This window comes from Mustela nigripes, chromosome 7, assembly GCF_022355385.1.
Source record: "Mustela nigripes isolate SB6536 chromosome 7, MUSNIG.SB6536, whole genome shotgun sequence".
In the NCBI taxonomy this organism is placed as follows: Eukaryota; Metazoa; Chordata; class Mammalia; order Carnivora; family Mustelidae; genus Mustela; species Mustela nigripes.
Window position 1 is genome coordinate 106,545,357 of NC_081563.1, and position 22,875 is coordinate 106,568,231.

At 41.4% G+C, this 22,875-nt stretch overlaps 1 protein-coding gene and 1 pseudogene across 3 annotated transcripts in view; one reads left to right on the top strand and one right to left on the bottom strand.

Annotated features, from left to right (window-relative positions):
• PLCB1 (phospholipase C beta 1) overlaps positions 1-22,875 on the bottom strand; it is a 679,879-nt gene that overhangs the window by 97,391 nt on the left and 559,613 nt on the right. For all 3 annotated transcript variants that reach the window (XM_059406554.1, XM_059406556.1, XM_059406555.1), the window contains exons 24-27: positions 19,369-19,501; positions 16,872-16,925; positions 13,694-13,913; positions 10,732-10,912 (exon numbers count right to left, since the gene is read on the bottom strand). In XM_059406554.1, the coding sequence (XP_059262537.1) occupies positions 10,732-10,912; positions 13,694-13,913; positions 16,872-16,925; positions 19,369-19,501 (588 nt within the window). The remainder of the gene's footprint in view (positions 1-10,731; positions 10,913-13,693; positions 13,914-16,871; positions 16,926-19,368; positions 19,502-22,875) is intronic.
• Positions 2,160-2,280, top strand: LOC132022920 (small nucleolar RNA SNORA70; annotated as a pseudogene).

A 22,875-nucleotide genomic window follows, 5' to 3' on the forward strand; every position in this document is an offset into this window, starting at 1 on the left:
AAAAGAAAAACCAAAGCTTATGGCTGTCAACTGAAATCCCTCATTATTATTTTAATAGGCTCAAGAGGAGGATCATCTTTGATTCTATAATTAAGGGAAACTGGCATTACTGTCAGAGGGAGATTTTACAAGCATCCTTGTACAAACTTTTTGTTTTAAAAATGAGGGTACAGGCACTCAAAGAAGTGAAATGATTTAGCAAAAGTTATGCAACTAAAAATGGATGTAATGTTTTCTCAATTTAGATCCTGTGCAAATAGTCTTTTGGTAAAGAATGATGACTGTCTTCTAGGCACTGTGTTAAATTTCCCTGGATTATTTTATTGCATCCCACATCCAAATTATGAGGGCTGTGTATAAATTATTGCCCTAATTCTCCACCACTTCCTGTATTCACACTTTTTATAATGTGACTTGTAGGTCCCACAAACAAAAGATAGAATCTATTTCCTTGTCCCTTAAATCTGGGCAAATCTTACGACTTGCTTTGACCAAAGAAGAAGGAAGAAGTTTCTAAGACCTCTCAAAACACCTTGTCCATTCCTCTTGCTCATAGGTGGCATCCTTTTCAGTTTCCACATGAACAAGCCCAGAGCAGCCCGCTGGATAAGACATGTGGATCAGTCACCTGTCTTGACCTGGTCGACAGTCAGCCAATCTCCAAAAGCAGAGCCCCTAGCAGATGGATGGCCATGGATGGCTAAACCAGAGACACATGAATGAACTCCAGCCAAGACATTGAATGAGCCCAGCCAAGACTAGAGGAACCATCTAGTTGAGTGAAGCTCAAATGGCTAGCCACAGAATCAAGAGCTAAACAAATTGTCATCTTAAGGCAGTAAGTTTTGAGGTCTTTGTTATGCAACAAAGTTACCCGATAAAGATGGGCATACTCTTAGTAGATCTGTCTGACTTCACAACCTTTACTTTCAACCACTGATGTGCTTGGTGTTCCCAAGACTGAAGAATAAAAACTGGAGAAAGAAGCAGTGCCACCTAACATCACTACCATGGCAGTACCAACTAGCACGTACCAGACTAGCATGTGGCAATACAGTACATATGCTGCAATTCACGATGATACAGTGCTAGCTTTAAATCTTCTCTAGTTACATTGAAGCAACTTGGGTTTGGCGTTCAATTGTTCCATTTAAAAATGCATCATAATATCTAAACTGTGCATATCATAGGATGGAAAAGTACATGCTAAAGAAGTGAGAGATTTGTCCTGAGACCTGTCATATACTTTTGAAAAGTAAAAGTATTTTTACTGAATATAGGAGAAAAAAATGAACTAAAAATAAAGGGAGGGTTTGCCTATTTATATGTTTATACTCATTCTGGTAAAAATTTTAAACTTACTATTTTTTGTTATCTTTATAAGATGCATGCAAACATAAGATATAAATGTCTGTATTTCATTCCGGTTGACTTTTGTTACCGACAATTACATGTTTATGCTTTCTAATCTAAAAGAGGTGGGGCACCTGGTGGCTTAGTAGTTAAACCTCTGCCTTTGGCTCGGGTCATGATTTAGGGTCCTGGGATTGAGCCCCACATCGGGCTCTCTGCTCAGTGGGGAGCCTTCTCCCCCTCTTTCTCTGCCTGCCTCTCTACCTACTTGTGATCTCTCTGTCAAATAAATAAATAAAGTCTATAAAATAAATAAATAAAATAAAAGAGCTGCATAATATTTCCTAAGTTATGTTTTAAATGTAATTATATTTTCACTAGTCTTTGTTAAGTTGCACTGCAGCTTTTTCTAGAAGAGAATGGAAAAATGATTTATTTTTTTAAAAGTATAGCAATTGGACAGATCATTTTATTTGAAATTTTAAACATCAAAAGCTGTAAATAAACAGATAAATTCACATTAAAAAAAAAAAGGCGGGGCAAGGACTTTATTTAGGCTTGGTCCACACAAATTTCCCCATGAATATGAGGACCACAGGAAGCCTTCGATGACTTTCAATGCATGAATGGTTATGTAAGTGTATTTCACACTCTAACTTCCCCACCTCCCAAAATAATAAATGAAAAGAAACCATATGAACTCTGTGGGTCAAAAAGACAGGAGACAATCCAGCAGAAAAGTATGTGATGGATGTGAATGGGCAGTATGTAAAGAATGGGCAGTATGCCAGAAAAAAGACTATAATCTGCCACCAATTAAGATGACTTTGCTCTCCCCACTGGGGGCCTGGTGTGCAGTGGTTGCAAACAGTAGTGTATGCAGCCTGTTGTTTGTATTGGTTGCCCTAAAGGACTTTGGAGACAGCCCTTTCCAATGTACATGGGTTTCTGCTGGTGCTATCCTCAATCTAAGCTCCAGACAGGTATTCAGAGTGCTTTTGGAAAGCCCCAGAGCACAGTGACCAGGGTCCACATTGGCCAAGTCACCATATCCATCAGTACCAACGTGCAAAACAAGGAGAATGCAATTAAGGCCAAGTTCAAGTTCCCTGACCACCAGGAGAACCACATTTCCAAGAAGTGGGACTTTACTAAGTTTAATACAAATGAACTGAGGACATGGTAGCCGAAAAGAAGCTCAGTCCAGATGGCTGTGGGGTGAAATACATCCCTAATCATGGCCCCCTGAACAAATGGTGGGCCCTGCACTCATAAGAGCCTTGGTGCTGCCCTCTTCTTATTCATGCCCACCAATAAATCCTATTTCCTGTCCCCCCAAAAAAGGAATACAAATGGCCAATACACACATGGAAATATATTAATTTCTGCTCATAATTAAAGCAATAGAATTTTAAGATAATTTCTATTCATATATATATATGCTATACATAGATCTCACATATGTGTGTGTATATATATACATATACATATATATGTATATATATATATATATATGAAATATATATGAAAAGAAGAGCATCCATTCTATTAGGGTTACCCAATGGGGACCAGAAAAATTGAAAATGAGAACACATTTTGACAATTCTTTCATTCTTTATTTCACTACTAAAGTTTTTTATTTATTTGTCATTTCTTATCTGGTGGAGAATGTGAAGTTTTTAGGAAAGTTAAGTCATTTATTTATTAAGAAAAATAATCCCATGTTAAAGTCAGAATACTGGAGGAAGACAGCGAACGCCACCACAACTCAGTAGAGTCACTTCTTGACACTGCAATTATTCCTGGTCTATACACTTGAACTGGCTGACCATAGAAGGGAGAAAATTCAAGGTTGGCTTCTTTACAGGCTACGACAGCAAATGGTGCTCATAGAAATCATCCAAAGGAAGGCAATGAGCTCCATCCGGCTGCAGCAGGATGTCAAAAACTGCAATACACATTTATATTTGAAGTCAAGATTTCCTAGTTAATTCATGCCTTAAAAAAAAAAAAAAAGGCTTCACTGACAACAATGACTGGTGAACATTATCTCATTATTCCTTCTTATGTGTCTATGAAATGAGGATTATTCTTACATCCATTGGACAGATGAGAAAATGAAAGTTCAGAGGGGTCACACAGCTACTCAGTGGGAGAGCAGTGGCCTGAAATAACATTTGACGCTCGACCTTCACTCATCCTTACTCACATCCTGATGGGCCATCCATTAGCAGCTGGTCGGCATTCACCCAGAGCTTTCACTGTGAAGTACATCTTTCAGTCCCCAGGATTGGCAGGGACTTGGGGAACTCAGGTGGGTGTATACTAAAGTTGGTTTAAGACCCAGAAGTGATTGCTGGTGAGATAAGTGGGAAGATGTAGAAGAACCATAGCAGCCATTAAAGTTGATGGGAAGGAAGGGAGAAATGGATGGGGCTGGAATAAGTGGGAGACTTTAAATATGAGAAGGAGGAGAAAACGCAGGGAGCTAAGCACAACCAAACAATCCTCTGCATAGGATGACTAGTGTGATGACCATGAGAAAAAAAGAGGAAATCTTTTCTTGAAGCCTTGAAAAAGAGAGAAAACAAAATGGCGTGCGAGGCACCACTGCAGTTGAGAAGTGACCCCAGCGCATCACCTAGTGAGCCCCCCCCCCACTAGGCTGTGGGTTCTTAAGCTTGAATGTGATACAGGGGCTCATTATTGACAGCCATCAAGAACCCCCCAGAGGGACCCCCTAAGATTCTCTCTCACTTACCAAAGTCACTTTCATTTTATTATTTTTTTTAAAGATTTATTTATTTATTTTAGGGAGAGAGGGAGTGAGGGTGGGGAGGAGCAGAGCGGGAAGGGGAGAGAATCTTGAGCAAACTCCCCGCTGAGTGCAGAGCCCGACATCATGACCTGCGTTGAAACCAAGAGTCAGACGCTCAACCAACTGAGCCACACAGGTGCCCCATAACAAAATCACTTTTAAAATGAACACCTAACGCTAATGGTAAGACCAAAAGTTGGGGTCACCCTATGGCTGCTAATGAAAAACAGATCAAGTTAGGGCAAATTCCCCAAACCTATCCTTGGAATGAGGTCCCCAACTGGGGTTCATAGATTTTCAAAATATCTGTGGAGAGAGCTCAGGGAGTGCAAGAACTTGAAGGGGATTGGGGAATTTACGTTTTTATTTTCACTCCCCTCTAACTGAAAGTAATTGTTTTTTTCTGAGGCCAGTCCAGGCAGGAAATAAAAGGAGGGATTTCCATAGACCCCATGCCTTGGGCACCACCAATCGGTACCCCTCGAGCTTGATTATCAAGCTGTGAATAATGGAGCACAGGCTGAATTTCTCATTTCAAGTAAAAGGAACTTTAGCCTTATTCCAAAAGGCATTTCGAACAAAGATAAGGATCGATGGCTCTCAAACCATGCTCCTTTAACTTGAATGTGTAACAAGTCACCTGGGACTCCTATTAAAATGCAAATTGTGATGTGGCAGGTCTGGGGTGAGGCAGGAGACTGCATGTCTAACAGGCTCCCAGGTGATTTGGGACCCACACTTGAGTAACCAGAGCGGAGCTATTTGGATACTGAGTTGCAATGATAAAGATTGTTCTTAGACAGGTATAAAAATCTCTTTGAAGCTATAGCATCTGTGAAGCTGGGCGTGCACTTTACACCTCCTATGAATGATAACCTAAAAAATATTCTGTTGGTATTTATCCATTTATAGAGTTACAAAAATGACTCCCACCTCCAAGTTTTCATATCAATTTGCTGATACCTTTCTTATTTCTCTTATCATATGCTATCATAACTTTGTGATAGATGCTCCCGGAGTGTGCGGTAACCACATTCTCCTTCATCTTCATCTCCAAATATCAGCTTTTTAAAACAATTTTATTTTTACTCAATCTCTACATCCACGTGGGGCTCGAACTTACAACCCAAAGATCAAGAGTCACATGTTCTACCAACTGAACTAGCTGGGCGCCCCACAAATACTGAGTTTTCAGTGAATGTCTGGCAGGGAGTTGATTGATGTAATACCTTCCTTCTTGATCCTTGAATTGTGGGGGCCAGCATTAGAAATGTATACACCTTATTCTAAACACATCTGTATTTAATTCCCAAACCAATTTTGGGAGATGAAATATCTTGTTTAATTTCCCTCATCACCCAAATTCCCCTTTTTACCTGGGGCTTACTTGCTTTTTAATTACACTTTCATTTGTTTAATTTAGCCTGAGAGGCCTGTTCTCAACTCGGATCCACAACCAAAGATAGAACTAACACTTCTGGGTGCTCTCGGTCAAAAGATTTCCTGGCAGAACAATTTCTGGCTGTTGCAAATGGAGTGATAGAAAGTTCTGATATGTACCAGCTAAGGGCACGTGGTAGAAATTGTAGATGCCTCTACACAGCCATAAAACAAACTTTGTGTGGTTCTAAATCTTAGGTGTTTCAGCCTTCTTAACAAAAGAATGCAAGTGTGTTCAAAGGCATCAGGACTTTATCTGAAACCCAAATCCATAATCACTAAGGTGACGGTGTGAGTATTTTGAGTATATTCGGCCTGAAAGGGCCAGACCAGCTTGGACATGTATGTATGCTTTTCTAAAGAATTCTTAAAAAAAAAAAAAAAATTTTTTTTTAAAGATTTTATTTATTCGTTTGAGAGAGCAAGTGAGTGAGAACAGGGGCAGGTGGAGTGGAAGGCAGAGGGAGAGGAAGCAGACTCCCCACTGAGCAAGGAGCCCAGTGTGGGATTCGATCTTGGGATCCTGGGATCATGACCTGAATTAAAGGCAGATGCTCAACGGATGGAGCCACCCAGGCCCCCCAAAGCTTATGGACACACTCATTCCTTCCTAGAGAGAAGTGAGTAGAAACATCTGTGGTGGGACTGCCACCCTCTTCCCCACCAGGAGGAGTTTCACGACTTCTCCTGCCCCAGTGTCTCTGTAGGGGCGTGATTTTCTACTTCGAAGCTCAGCTTGGTCTTCCTTCATTCCCAGTCCACCTTCCCCTCCAGGAGAAAACCTGCTGGGCCACTCTCTGTGACCTCCTCCGCCGGGGTCCGATGTGGGGCCTCATGCTGAGGCGTTCCTCCAGTGACAGTGACTGGGTGCAGCTCTTCCCTGTGATGGCTGCGCCCATTTGTATCACCTCCCTGCTCCCTGAAAGACCCTTCTGGCACGTCTGGGCTTCTGTTTTCATCCACACTCTGAATTCTTGGTTTGGGAATCTCCCATGGCGATTGAGTTTTCCTCTTATTCTGAATTACCTCTTCTTTCTCCTTAGGGAAGGGAATCTGGCCAGGGGCTGGAACTCTGGGGCAACCCCAGATGATTATGGCTGAATTGCCTAGTCCTCCGAGTAATAGTCACAGTTGTGGAGGCCAGGAAAAAAAGGCTATACCCACCTCGAGTCTAGCCCTGACATAAATACAGCCATCCTGATGTTCCAGATTATCATAAAATATTCCTTGGGTTCTGACCTACTCAGGTTAGCACTTTAAACGGTCCTTCTCTCCTTTAATGATTGATTTAAACCCCTGGACTCCGCTGCCTCTGTCTTTCCTAACTCCCTACACATTCCCCAACTGATCAATGTTGACCTGAGTAGGTAGGGACAACTCTATGCCCCTATTCAGCAGGAAGAAGTTACAGAAGATGAGACCTTCTACCCTCAACAACATTAAAGATTTAAGAGTCAAAATTGTTCAGGGAGGAATGATGTGGGACACAGAGGCAGAAGAAAATCATTAAAATTCCTTACCTACTGACAAGCCCTTGAAACAGACAGAGTGGCTCACCCCTGGGGACTCAACTCCCTCACCTTGAGGTTTTGCTAAGGACAATCCTAGCCTGACTGACCCCCTACCCCGACAGGTCCGACCAGGATCCTGTAAGTCTACTTTAGGAAACGTTATCTCTAAACCTCCAAGATAGTGTCAGCAATCATTCGGAAGCATATGATACACATCTAAAGCGTCTCACGAGAAGATTTTTATTACTGGTAATACATAACCTTTCTCCCAACAATAGCTAGCACCTCAAGGTCCTGGAGACCTTGCTTGCAAAATTCCTTAGAGACTTACACCATCCCTAATCCCCTTTGTCCTCACCCACCTTGGAGTCCATCTCTACTCTGCCTTTAAAAACTCTGACTGTAATCTGGTTCGGGGTTCAAGTACCTACTCCGCTGTGTCGGGTATACTTGGGCCCAAGCTTAAGCTTGTCAAATAAACCCTCGTGTGATTGCATTGGTGCGTGGCTCCTTGGTGGTCTCTTGGACGCGAAAACTCAAGCATAACAACCGTGTTTGTCAACCGCAGTCACTTGCCAGAGAACCCCAGGGCTTCTAAACCTTTGGGTCACCATTCATCTGAACTCTCCTCTGGGACGGCCCTTTCCTGAAGCTCTACTCTTCACCAGGCCCTAGGAGAATGATCCTCGGAAAGCTTACTTCAGGTCATGTGGCTCCTTCATGCAAAACCCTCCAGTGGCATCAACGTCACATGAAAGTTGAAACACAAGAGGTCTACAACTCTATGAGAACTGTCCCCAGCCCCAGAAGTCCCATCTCTGACAGTCTCAGACAGAGCCAGACTGTGGGTCCCCCAGCACACAGCTCCAACCCTCACCCAGAGTCTTTGCATTTGCTAATCCTTTTGCTGAATAAAATCCTGCCCCATGTTTGTAGAAGTCAGTCCTTCACTGCAGGTCAGCTGCTGCCTCTTTGTGAGCCCTTCCCTGTTTACTCAATTTGAAATTTCAAAGCATGCTCCTCAACCTCCCCTCCAACCTCCCTCCCTATATCCCCATTTCTCATTGATTTTTCTCCTAACAGGACCACCTGACATACTATATATTTTACTAACTTTTAAAAAAGATTTGTTAGAGAGAGAGAGAGAAAACGAGCCATGGGAGGAGGGGGAAGAGAGAGAGGTAGAAGCAGACACTCTGCTGAGCACGGAGCCTGATTCAGGGTCGGACCCCAGGACCCCAAGACCACGACCTGAGCCAAAGGCAGACGTTTAACTGACTGAGCCACCCAGGTGTCCCTTATGAAATTATTTTGTTCATGGTCTGACCCTTCATCTAGAATGTAGTCTCCATAAAGGCTGGGATTGTCACTTTTATCCTCTTCTATTTGAAAGTATTTACTGAGTAGGTATCTAATACGTATTTGCTTAATGAATGAATGAACGAGGATTTCTTTTTGATGTGATAAAATGTTCTAAAACTGTGCTGATCGTGGCATGGATAATAAGGTTGTTGAAGAGAAAGAGGGAGAAAGAGCAGTATCCTAGGCATTGCAATGAAGGCGTTGGCTGTGCACGTCCTGTATGAGTCGATATGAGGTCCTTATGATAAGCTTGGCTTGAGATCTGAATTACCAGAGGTATCTGCACAATGGTTAGAAAGCAGGGCCTCTAGAGTCAGGGGACCAAGGTTCAAATCCCAACTTCATCCTTTTCTAGTTGTGAATTGCTCTGTTTTTGTTTTTGTTTTGTTTTGTTTTGCTTTGTTTTTAATTGCAAAAGATGCTGACAGTAATACTAAACTCCAGGGGTGGTGGTTGTCAGGATTAAATTGGACAATTTCTGTAAATGGTTAACACAGGTAGGGCCCCTATGGTGAATGCACAATACACGGTTATTATTTTAATTTTTATTATTGTTGTTACTTTCTGGAGTACTAGGGATGAGGTACTGGAGAAAATCAGGTGGCTGGGGTTGTAGCAAGGTCTCAAAGCCATTATTTCTCATTAAGATTTACTTTGACTTTCTCTGGTCTGTCAGGCAATCCCTTCCTTACACTGAACCTGATCCCTGACCTACCATTCCTTCATGGCTCAGAGCTTATTTCAGAGGTTCACAGATAAGGCAGCGCACCCCCCCACCCCCACCCCAAATCAGGCGGAGCTTGTTAAAAATAAATCCTCAAGCCATACACCTAGGAATCAGGCAGCGGTCCTCAAAGTGTGGTCCAGGAACCCAAAACATCTATCACCAGCTCTTCAAGAGGCCTGATGAGCTAGAAATTTGGGGCAAGGACCAACAATCTGTGTTTTAACAAGCCTTCCAAGTGATTCTGATGCATGCGAAGTTGAGACTAACCGGCCAAGTGGAATCCGATATTTGATACGCTCCTCACCTGACTTTGACCTGCTCGTTTGCATATTATCACTGGACAACCAGACTAGGTCAACAGCAGGATACTGAATCACCTAACTCCATCCACCTAACTCCAAAGCAGAACCATACAAACTCATACAAACTCTGGCTACATGCTTTTCATTTCTATTAACTTATTCATTGGTGTTATTCGGGGCACAAGCTTGTTTTTAAGACTACTTGATCATTTGATTCATTTAATCTGTCACCAAATATTTATCACAACCATACTATGTGTCAAGGCATCAACAACAGTGGAGAGAATGTCACAACCTTTGAGAAAACATTCTGGAGGACAAAACTGACCACTAAGAGGGACTATGACATTTTCTTCCATGGAGGGTGGGGGGGTGGGGGGAGGGGTGGGTGTAGTCTCCTCAATGTAGGAGACTGGGCTGTATTGTTTAATGCCTGCTAGGCCTGCTGACGCCAAAAATAGTGAACATTTATAAGTAGGATGTTCTTAATTTTCTTGAACCAAAATAAGCACGTTTTTTTAAAATTCCTTGTGGGAATTCAAAGATTCTCCCTCCTCAAGACTATAACCCCAAAATAAGTTAGTGAAAAATAAAAACAGTAAAATAGCATCATTGGGATCAGAGGGGAGCTTGGTGAAGATGCTGGGGCAGTGGAGCTTGTAAAATATTAGTGTGGGGGACATGAGGTACCCTTATGCAGTTTTAAATTGTAAGAAATTATTTCATTGTTTTATAAAGCCCAAGGACTGGGTTTTGATTGTGCTTTCAGGTGAAGCACGCATTAAATCATGTCACACTACAGATCTGAGAAATGCATCTTACCTCGCTCTATAACATCAAGATAAGATTATTGGCTAAGGAAGCCAAAGGAAGGTGCCAGCCAGAACTGCCACTGTCTCTCTTTATTTATTTATTTTTTAAAGATTTTAGTTATTTATTTGAGAGAGAGTGAGTGAGGGAGAGAAAGAACACGAGAAGTTGGGGGAGGAGGTGTAGAGGGACAGGAACAAGCAGACTCCCTCCTGAGCAGGGAGCTCGACACAGGGCTCGATCTTGGGTCTCCTGGATCATGACCTGAGCTGAAGGCAGCCGCCCCACTAACTGAACCACCCAGGAGCCCCCACTGTCTCTCTTTAAAGTTATCCAAAAATATCAAGAGCTTTCTGTAGAAAAGAGGGTCCCCAGCTATACAAACACAAATGCGTTTCTTGGGCTTACCAGTTTAATATGTTCTCGCTTCTGATATTTTTCACTATAATACTGCTCTTGTCGAAGATTAAGCAGCTGCTGCTGTTGTTTGTCTTTCAAGTCTATTAACTTTTGGGTCATTTCAGCATCTAGGGCAGCAAGATCTTGTTCAATCGTTGATGAACCATGGTCAGGACTGCTGGGGTCTGATCTGCAAGAGACACAGATCTTGAGTCACAAATCATGCAGGGCATAACAAGGTGAGGGGAAGGTTGTGCATCACAGTTCCTCCTAGACAGAGGATGTGTTGGGAAATAAATGTTTTAATAAATCACTTGAGATAGAGGTTGACACCCCAAGGACAAGCTTACCAGTGGAGGGTCTCCACACACAGAGAGTGGATGACACTGGGAGATTTCATGTTGGAGTTGAGAAGGAAAACCAGGAGGCTGGGGACCCTGTGGTAGTGGTAGAGAGAATGCTAATCCGCCCTACCTTGGGAAAAACAATCCCTAATAAGGATCTTTTAAGGCTTTTATCTTTTATTTTTTTTTTAACAAGACATGTGTAATGTGATTCTCAGCTACTTATGTCCCGTAAGGACTTCACCATACTCAACATCGATTGGAGTCTGTCAGGGGAGTTGAAGAGTGGCTGAATTTTGCATCTGGGTGCTATAGATTGAAAACAGAGAGCATGTGCAGACCCTGCCTGCTGGCAAACCCTCCCCCCAGCTGACATTCTGTTACTTGATATCTTTTAAAGAAAAGATACATTATCAAGTAAGTTTCTTTGGGGGGGATATACCAACTTCATGGATAGCTGTACCCAAAATGGCGCTTTCCTCCAAATGCTTAGGTTACAAGAGAAAGGAGGATGCATGAGTTCATTGAAAAATATTTCTTGTGTGCTTACGTTGTGCACGGTGACTTTCTTTGAGTTGTTCATAGCCAGAGAATTACACAGATATTGAGAAGATTAGGAGTCATGTGGAAATAAATCATAGCAATTCTCACTAACTTATTGTGCTAAAACATAGGGTGTGATCCCTTAAAATTTATGGTCTTATTTTTTGTAGGACACACGGAAATGGATGATATTACTCTGAGGTATTTTCAGGATTTTAATGTGTATCAAAGGTGATGGGAGAGAGACAGACATGATCAGACCTCAGTGCTTTGACTCTTAAAGAGAAGTTTCTTTTGATGTATCTTAGGGATTTTTGTTTATTTTTTAAAGAAAAGTATAAAAAATAACCAAGGGAACAGTGTTTCTGCATCTTCTGTAAAAACAGTGTTGCAGACATTATCCTCCGTTGCCTACTATTGCCCGTATAAGATCCATGAGATGAATTCTTCTGTAATTTAATACCAGGAAAATGTTTGTCTCTCTTGGAAAAACAAGCAACTTTGCTTTAATCAGATAAGGAGAATTGTCTAACCCCTACTCCCTTTTCTCAGAGGCTAAGAGCTAAAATTCAGCATTTCAAGGACAGAAATGACATTAAATGGTTGATACTGTCAAGTCGAAATACAGCATGGGCCACGTATTTGATTTTCTCCACATACCTGATTTAGAATTTCTAGTGGCTCACTTGAAAAGTAAAAAGAAATGAGTGAAATTAATTTTAATAACACATGTTGTACAGCCTAGTACACCTAAAATACTATCATCTCAAAATGTGATTAAAATAAAATCAATATAAGTCAATATAAAAATGAGCTCTCTCTATATATATTTTAAATGGAGTCTTTGAAATTCGGTATGTATTTTAGACTTAAACAGCACATTTCCATTTCCATGAGCCACTTCTCAAGGGCTCTAAAGCCACAAGCGGCTAGTGACTGCCATACTGGACAGTGGGTCTGAATAATTGGTAGCCACTCAGACTGCGTGTATGTGTGTCGCTTCTCTTTTTCTGTCTTCATAGGATTTTTACATCTGTCTTCTATGATGAGTTACTTCCATACTCTATTAGAAGTTTTCAGGATATGACCTCCAAGTAAACAAATGTGCGAATAAACAAAGGACCCCATATATACATCCCTACAACAGAAATTTAGGAGAAGTTTTAGGCCAATTTTGCTGGAACCACTTGTGTAACTGTAATTGTGTAATGTGTAAATGTCTTGGGCTTTTGGCTTTCTCCTTGAAGAAGTAGGAGCAGTTCACCTTGATGGCTTCTAAGACTATTCCAGTTCTAAGAAATAGGGATGTTGTTACTTTTTAAAATCCAAGTATTGGGCTTTGATTGTGTCTTTAAGTTAAGCGCATATTCAATCATACATCACATGTATGGATCTGAAACTGCCTCTTGCATCTGTCTCTAACCTGGCATCTAGATAAGATTATTCCTTAAGGAAGTGAAAGAAAGGATGGCGTAGAGCCTATTTGACTCAGCTCAATGGCAGGTGGCTTGCATGATCACGTAGTTCCCCGCTTTGCCATGCTAGCTAGCATGGGTGATAACTGCATCAGTCATGGTCACTGCTGTGTCCCCAGGGCACACAGTAGGCATGCAATGAACGTGGGTTGAATGAATATATGAGGGATGCTTCTCCCTGTCAAGGTCTGGGTACATGGGGCTATGGGGGTCCCTAGACCCAAACAAGGGCTACTTGTACAAGGCTTTGTGGGTTTCAGCAAAGGCAGCAAAGGGTAGTTGAGACTTCTCTTTTCTACAGCAAGTCACCTCTTCAACTAGGTTCTAGAACATGGCAAAATTGCATACCTGCTAGGTTGGCAGCTGTAACATGGGAAGTCAGCCCACTGGTATTGGGCCCACAGGCCTGAACCCAAGGATAGAACTTCCTGCATATCTGTTCTTAGGAGGTGGGCAAATGAAGAAATTTAGTCCACAAGCAAAACCGAGCTGGGGTGGCCTTCCTTCTTGCCCCATATCCAAAATATGGTATAAAAATATTGAAAATCCATGTGAAGGGCTCTTTTCCTTCATACTATGAAACAAATCAGAAATACTCACTCAACTTACTTTTTCTTACTATCCTTTTTGGCTGTCTTTTCCAAAGCTGCCCTCCTTCTCAAGTAGTCATTCTGAATCTCATTATATTTTGTAGTGTGTTCTTTGATAAGGTCAGTGGTTTTCTTGTGGTGTCTTTTAACCAGGTCTTTCATTTCTTTGTAGTGCTTCTTTTGAAGTTTCACAAAGGATTTCTGCTGCTTTAGCTCTTCGATGGTCTGGGCTTCCACTTCTGCAACAAATGAGTATAAAAGCTAACAGACGTGGATGGACAGCAAACACAGATGTCAGGAGGAGTCACAACCTGCTTCCCAGGCAATGCTGGTTTGATCCCAGCCAACTGGAGCTTCCAAGCAGCGCTTGGATGTCAAATGCATCTGGGTTCCAGTCTGGCTCTGGAACTTGCTAACTTCTGAGATTCCATCACTGAAGTTCTCAAAGACCTAATTTCTTCACTCATAAATTTTGGGAGAAGTTTGGCTTCCCCAGAAACAAAGCCCGAGGGGGGGGATTCCGGTGCATGTGATTTAGTTGAGAGAGGCTCAGAGGGAAGAGGGGAGCGCAGCAGATGGGGGGGAAGGGGAAGGAGGCGAGCAATGGTGTGGTCTCAGCAGGAGCCTGGCTTCTGCCTGGGTCTCACCTTGAGGTAAGAAGGCCAGCCTTTTGCAAATTGAGAAAATCAGGGAGGGAAGGTATAACCTCCTGGTGAGGAATCTTCTTTTGGGCTGAGGGCAATTGCCAAGAGAAGGGGAAGCTGTGAGCTGTTAGCAGCACCACAGCTGGAGCATGGGAAAGGGATGGGCACCAACAGGATCCACTTTAAGGACCTCAATAATCCCACTACCTGTTAGGGCTTTGTGATGATGAAATGAAAGAATCATGCGAAGTATTGGACACAGTTTCTGGCAACGTGCTTGTCGAGGCTTAACAAATCACACGGAACAGCACCGTCTCCAAGGGGCACTCTTCACAGCCCAGACCCTCTAAGTCTGGATTTATCACAACACTGTTCCAGGATAAAGACCCGAAGCGAGGGAGGGTCCCTTGATGGTATTTGCCCAAAGGAACCATCAGGGTTCGTGGTAGCATACCTTATTCCTACATGGTATTTTAACCAGTGCTGTGAAATCATGTAATGTGACAGAGCTCGACCTTAAATCATTCTGTATTTTACTGACAAATGTCATCAATTCTAGAATATGTATTTTAAAGTACGTGAACATTTCTAAAATTCAGATACTTTGTACAATCACAACTTGTTGGTGCTTTTCTTTCTCAGCAATCCATGAAGAGTGGGTTGCCTTCAAATTGATGATGTCTTAACTTCAATGAATTGTCATTTGTTTGGACCTAAATTAAGTACACAGTTCCCTTGTTTCCATCCTGTCATTTGAACTTTCTGCTTCTGGGAACAAAAATACGGTTATCATAAATATTTAGAACTGTCATGAGATTCAGAAATAATATATGCCATGAACATCGACAGACCTGAATAGAAAGGAGCTATCTAGTGGATAAACACTGAAATCAGAAAAATAATTTATGTGCTTCTCTGCTAAGGTCGTTAAGCAGTTGAAACATGCTCCCCCCCCCCTTTTTTTTATAATGTGTCTATTCTCCTGACATTCGATTCTTTTTGAGAAAGAGGCCAAGAAGAGAATCAGGTACATTTATCTAATGGTTTCCCTCAGGCCCAAAAGGACTCATTATGGTTGCATAATAACTTATTATACTAAGAATTTATAATCCTAAGGAATTGCTACATTTTGGGTAACAGATCCAATCCCACTTCATTAAATGGTATAGAGCACCCAGCAACAGCAAGTTTAGCAAGAGGGTTCAAGATGTTCCAACCTATAATTTAAAAAAAAAAATTCCACAGAAAGTACTCTTTTCTTTTAAAGTCTGTGGATTAAAGGCTATTCTTTGAATAGGGTCTTAAGCATAACGAAAATGTTCATTTACATAAAGTAATAAGTATCACTCGCAAACAAGCCACCCAGAGATCATCAGTGTTAATAATGGTACACATCCACTGCCTTTTGTCTACACCTTTATGTATTTTAAAATAACCCTGGAATCCTGCTGTATTTACACTTCTGTTTCTTATTTTATGTGTTAACAATATACTGTTGCCCATGGGATTGAATCTTTAAGAACATGTTTTAATGCATTCCTCAAGTAATTATTCAAGGCAGATTTTACGTATTGGTGAAATATACACACATAAAAGCACATAAATCATAAATCCACCCCATTATACGTTTTCCCAGAGTGAACAGGCTTTCCTAACCACCTCTCAGATCAAGATCAGAACATTATCAGTGTTCTAGAGATCCTGTTTTTGGGGTTTGCATCCCCTCTTCCCTCCCAAGTATCATCTGGATCTGTGTTTTTAGCTGTATACAGCTGGAATTATAAAGAATGTACTCTCTTTCATCTGGCCTCTTTCCCTCTGCATTTTGCATGTGAATTTTATCCATGTTGTGTATGATCATAGTTAATTTATCCCTCCAGCTGTACCCTATTTTACTCTATGACTATACCACAATTTATTTATCTACACTACTGTGTATGGACTTCTGGGTTGTTTATAGTTTTTGGCTGTTACCAAGAGCACTGCTTTTTGGTCAACATGTGTTTGTATTACTTCTGTGTATTGGGTCAGATACTACAAACGTTTCGAAGATGCTTCTACATGCTGCTCATTGTAGTAAAGAAACCAGGTACCAATTTTAGCTCTACTAGTTTAAGGTACTAAACAAATATAAATTATTTTCTGATGGGAATCACAGTTCCTAAATACTCTGTATTCGGTGGCCCCAAATGGCTCACATTCTGCATTTCTAAAATATACGCCTTATTATTGGCACGTTGGGAGGGCGTGTGTTCCCGTTCTCTGGGTCATATTTCCAGTATGAAACTATCCTTTGATTTTAATATCAATATCTTATGAAATTATATTATCTTTATACCAATAGAGTCCTATCTGCCAAATATGGTTACTTCTTTATGACATGATGGCATTGTATAATGTGATTTGAATTCAGACTGTATATCTGTGGGTATTTTCAGAGAAGAAATATTAATTATGTTATTTTTCAGAGGTGAGGGGCATCCTCTCTCGCTAAATACTTATGTTGTATAATATTCAGCTGCTTAATTCCTTGGGGAAGAGGGCAGCATTTACCTGTTAGGACACTCTGAATAAGGTCTTCTGTTTTCACAGGTGCCTTTACAGAACCTGAAATAAAGAGACAAAAGAAATAGCCTCCTTTAACTTTAAAAAGTGTATTCTTCCTGTAAAACAACTAAGTTTGGCCCTTGAGTCCAAGTCTCTTTATGGAGAAATAAGAAATTGTAAGAGAAAATTACTCGCAAAAAAAACACCCCAAAACAAGCAAACGAACAAAAAACCTTGGAAGCAATGTCTTCGTTTTGTTACTTAGACGCAAACCTAATTAAATGCAAGTCTATATGCTCCATTTATAGACAGAAAGGGCATCCCTCCACTTTGAGTAGAAACTATGGTCGACAAATTCCGTTTAAGCAATGCTACTGCCACCTTTTGGCAAGATCAGGAATTGCAAGAGGTCTTAAAAAAAAAAAAAAATCAAACGTGGACCAGCACTCAGTAGTAATTGAGGCAGGCAAGATCCACTGTTGGGCACCAAAATGATCAGATACATTGAAGAAGAAAAAGGATATTTTATAATCTCAAGGTATCTCCCCCAAGATAACTATTATCTATAAAGGGGTACGAGAACTTTCCGTTTAAAAACCTGGCTGACTCCACCTTTACTAAGTGATCGAACACGGTGGATGATGAGAAATGCTGACATCAGTTACCCCTAATATGCTGTAGTGAGAAGGACAGCATTGTCTCTTCGATATTCGTGCCCCGAATGCAAAACTTCACTCTAATCATGAGAAAACATCAGACAAGCCCAAACTGAGGGATACTGCACAAAAGAACTGACCAGTACTCTTCAAAAGTGTCAAGGTCATGAAAGACAGGACAGTCATACATTCAAGAAGACCAAGGAGACATGACAGTTAAATACAATGTGGGATCCTGGGTTGGAACCTGGAACAATAAAAAGACATCAGTAGAGGGATGCCTGGGTGGCTCATTCAGTTAAGTGTCAGACTTTTAATCTCAGCTCAGTTCTTGATCTCAGGGTCATGAGTTCAAGCCCTACATTGAGCTCCATGCTGGGTGTGGAGCCTACTTTAAAAAAAAAAAAAAAGACATTAGTAGAAAGCAGGTGAAGTTCAAATGAGGTCTGTAGTTCAGCTCCAAGTACTGTGCCAACGTTAATTTCCAGGTCTGATAACTGCACGTTGATTCTGACAGATGTTAACACCAGGGAAGAAGAGATCAGTTTTACAATTCCGTGCCTTTTTAAAAAAGGCTTCTGTAAGTCAAATTATTTCAAAATACCAAGTTAAAAAAAAAAATCAAGTGCTAAAATGCCAAATTTTCTTTTACTCTTCAAAGCACAAGACTATATTTACTCATGTATTTAAATGACTTATTTATATTCCAGAAGTACTCAAAATGTTTGTATTTGGAATATGAAAATCTTATTTGAAGATACCACTCCCAATGATCAAATCGTCTTCTTAGCATTATTGATCTCAACAACCTTCTGAAAAGCACATTTGATACAAATTCAAATGTGATTTGTTCTTTTTTTAAATCTCACTCTCTCCTATGAGAAATGCCCTTTCCCTTCCAAATAAAAGATCTGGATTTCGTCACTGCCATGCTATAGTTGGATGAGGAAGGAAGGACATACCTTCATGGAAGGAAATTCTTCTGCCTTTTATTTACCTTATATTAACCCACTGGACAAAAAGTGATCACATATATGCTATTCCTCAGGTCTGTGCAAAGAAAGCATCAAACTGAAGCCTGTCCTGGGGAACCTGCCATCTACTGGGGAAAGAGGACATACAAAGGAGAGAGAATTGCCTAAAGCAGTCTTAGATTAAAGGTCAACGTTAGCTGCACAGAAATCAAAGGTTTTTTTCTAAGTGAGGCATGAGTGGACCTTTGGTAAGAGTAGAGCTGAAAGCAAGAACTGGGATCACAGGGAACAGTGTCCATCCTGACTTCCCTCTTCACTAGCTATGTGGCTTTCAGGAAGTACTTCTACATCTCAAAACCAATTTCTTCATCTGCCCATTGGGGACAATGACAGAAGCTACACTCAGCCCCGGTATGAGGGTGAAATGAGTCAATCCACTTGAAGGGCTGAATGGAGTGCTGGTGGACACCCAAAGCCATTGAAAAGTAAGTTGGAGAAAGATGGAAAGGAATTCTTGGCAGAGACTTAATGAGTGAGGTAGAGCTAAGAAGATGCTTGTCAAGCATAGCTGTTCGTAAGTTGCATGAAGAATCCTTCACAAGCCTGTGGGCATGTAGATTATAACTGCATCACTAAACAGACATGGGGATCTGGACGATGGTTCATGGTAGCTTCATAAGTTATCATCAGAACCAGATCACTCATGAGTCTTTCTTGGCATTTATTCATTCATGCATTCATGCATGCATTCATTCCACACTTCTGGAGCTCCTCCTACGTCTTTGCATCTTTGCTCATGCTATCTCCTTGAGTGGCACAAATAAACTGGAGGCTCTTAGTCATGTTGTCTAGCTCTCTTTTCAGAGTGTTTACCTGGAGCTGGTTGGCTGTGGAGAGCCTGGGATGGTGGTTTGGGTGCCAAGGATGTAGTGTGATTCACTCCGTTTTCTGCTGGAGTTGTCCTGGCTTCACTTGGAGCTTCTGATGGTGTTTCCCCAGGATCAGCCTATAATCATAAATATCCTTTCATTTTCCATATTTTTTACTGTTCTTTTATAAGCTTCCAAAGCCAACGAGTCTACATTTGATTTAGCATTTTCACAACACATCTGGGGTCTGAAATATCAAAATGAAACTCTCTGGAAAGCAGGGTAGAAACAGCATGGTGTTGAGCCATGACTGTAGTGGGTTGATTATATCAAAAAGCCTTGATCTGTACACCTTTCAATGTCCATGCCCTTTTGTAGTGCCCTCCCACACTGACTCTGGACATGACCATGTGATTTGCCTTGGTCAAATGAGACAGTAGCAAATTTGCTGCAAGCAGAAGATTGAAAAGGCGCTTGTGAATTTTCCCTCTCTTTCTCAGACCCCTGCTACAGCCATGGAGGACAAGACATTATGTGGAGGAGAGCCGGGTCATCTAGGTAAGGATTTCATAGCCCAGCCAGCCCCAGCTGACCACAAACACATGAGGGAGTCCAGCTAAGATGAGCTGAGCCTAGTCCAAATCAGCATAACTGCTCAGCTAACCAAATGACTAATGAAAAGCAGTCAGTCATTTTTGATGTTGTAAGCCACTGAATTTGGGAGTTGTTTGTTATGCAGCAGTAGCTAACTGGTGTGGTGGTTACAAGCACAGATTTTGGAGTCAAACTTATCTGGGTTCAAAATCTGGCCTTGCCATTTATTTATTTATTTAAGGGGGTGGATCATGATCAGGAGGAGCAGAGGGACAGGGAGAAAAAATCTCAAGCAGACTCTGTGCTGAGTACAGAGCTCAATGTGGGGCTAAATCTCACAACTATGATATCATGACCTGAGCTGAAACCAAGAGTCAGATGTCCAAGGGCCTGCACCACCCAGGCACCCCTGGCCTTGTCACTTGTTGGCAGTGTAGTGTTGGGCAAGTCACTTAACTCTCTGCCTCAGTTTCTTCATCTTTATATATGAAGATGTGTCTCTACTGGGTGTCATAATATTATGTACACTGTAAGGTTGTTTAAAGGATCAAATAAGTTAACAGTTATAAAGTACTTAGAATAGTTCCTGTCACAGAGTGAATAGGTGGGTCTAAAATAAATAAAGTCTAAGGGCACCTGGGTGGCTCAGTAGGTTAAAGCCTCTGCCTTTGGCTCAGGTCATGATCCTGGGGTCCTGGGATCGAGCCCTACATCGGGCTCTCTGCTCAGCAGGGATCCTGCTTCCCTTCCTCTCTCTCCGCCTCCCTTTCTGCCTACGCATGATCTCTGTCTGTCAAATAAATAAATAAAATCTTTAAAAAAATAAAATAAATAAAGTTTTTAAGTTTGTATAATACTACCCATGAATAATAATAATAAATGTGCCAGAATTTATAAAATCTCCACTCCATTCCTCCTAGGAGCTAGTCGACTATGTCCTATGTAGAATAAACATTTAGTAAATGTTTGCTGAATAAGCATTGTTTTTTATAAAATAATTGCCTCAGTAGTCATCACATACCTTTGCAATGATGCATTGCAATTCTGAAATGCCCTTCAACTCTTTTTTTAGACTTGCCATCCAGGTTCATGGCAGACATTACTGACAATGGCTATCCCAATGTTCTACTTGGTAGTAAATTAAAAATACATATATAATATAACATAATAACAATATTATGAAATAGCCAGAAATCATTTGGAGCCCAACATTCTGATATGGTGTCAAGAGATTACAGATAGCAGAAGGTCATATGATAATATTTTTATACAATGTAAGATGAAAAGGATTGTCACAAGTGGCTTTTACTCTGTCCCCCCAAAGCATCATTAAAGCATGAGTTCTGAAACTGCTTCCAGTGATGGCAGAACTTATATCAATTCAACAAATCACCCCTACTTATCTACCATGGCCTGCTCGAGGCCAATGGTATTGAAGTGGAAGCGATGATCCCTGAGATCCATGGCTGGGAATGAAGTTGGGGAGGCAGGAACCTAAAGGAGGAAATTAACCAGCCTACACAACTCACGGTGGTAGAACTCTGCCTTTGGGGGAGGGAGAGGCTTCTTTGGATGGGTAAGTCCTACTCTGGTTGCATTATTAAGTTACACCCATCAGGAAAATTCTCCCTAGAAGCATTATGCCCAAGGGAAGGATTGCATATTTTTGTTCACCAAGAAATTGCAAAGTGGGGGTGCCTGGCTGGCTCCGTTGGAGGAGCATGCAGCTCTTGATCTCGGGTTGTGAGTTTGAGCCACACGTTGGGCGTAGAGATGACTTTAATAAATAAAACCCTAAAAAAAAAAAATTGCAGACTGGAGGCATAGGGTCCAAACAGTGTGCATGGGAATGTTTTCTTTGGCTCCCCCAAGGTTGCCAAAGATTTTAATGAAGGAGATTTTATATTAATAAAATAAATTTCTTGCTTTTCTTGAAAAATCAGATCGGCAGTGTTGAGCCTGCATTCCCTATGTTGAGCTAGAAAGGAATGGTTTCTGTCCCTTTTAGGAGGTTCCCTCTTCACTCATTTCGGCTTCACCTGTCTCACTCCTGCAGGCATTTGGATTTCTGGGGCACTTGCGAAAACTGGAATACCACAGATGTTTGGCCACAAAATTCATAAAGAAGATGCATGTACATTGCACAGAATGGACTGAAGTAAAGGGAATATGGAAAAGAACCCTGGGATATCAGCAGAGTCATCCACTAGGCCTGGTTATCTGCGTGGAATAAGGTAGGAGAACGCTTCCCAGCCTTCCCAGCCTGCGGTCACCAAAGTCAGCTGCCTGGGAAATGGGAAGAAGGGGCTCCTGTTCCACAGGCATCTGACCTTCCCCATCTATATCCAGGCAGGTTTCTGGAACCGTGTGGGAGATAAATCACATTTTTTCCCCAATGTGGCAGCTGGCTAAAATTAGTCCTCTGAAGAAAGATAGGATAAAAGAAAATTCTGGCGGAGGGAAAAAGAGGTGATGGCAAGCCAGCTTTCATGAAGGCAATAGTATGTGGCTTTTTTTGGCAACCAAACTTAGTGTCTTGGGAGTATCAGGCTGGAAATGTGTTCAAAATGAATCCAGCAAGCTTATTTTCGCCTTGTATCTGGTTTTGCAGACATTCTGTGTAGCTGTACGCCCTTGGGAAACCAAGTTCAATCATCCACTTGAGTCAAGAGGAAGGAAAAATAAATCTCTGCTTATCAAGGTTATGCAAGACAAAGCCGCAGGTCCTGGAAACTGACATAATGTATCAATTCAGAGAGATTTTTTTAAAAGCAGATAAATGTTGAATAAACACACAGGCAAACATGTTACAGTTATAACTGAGGATAAAGAGACCACCAAGGTTTGGCGCTGGATTGTGAGGTAATCTTTAGAGAAATGCTTCTTTAGTTAACACCCCAGATATGACCCCCCCCCC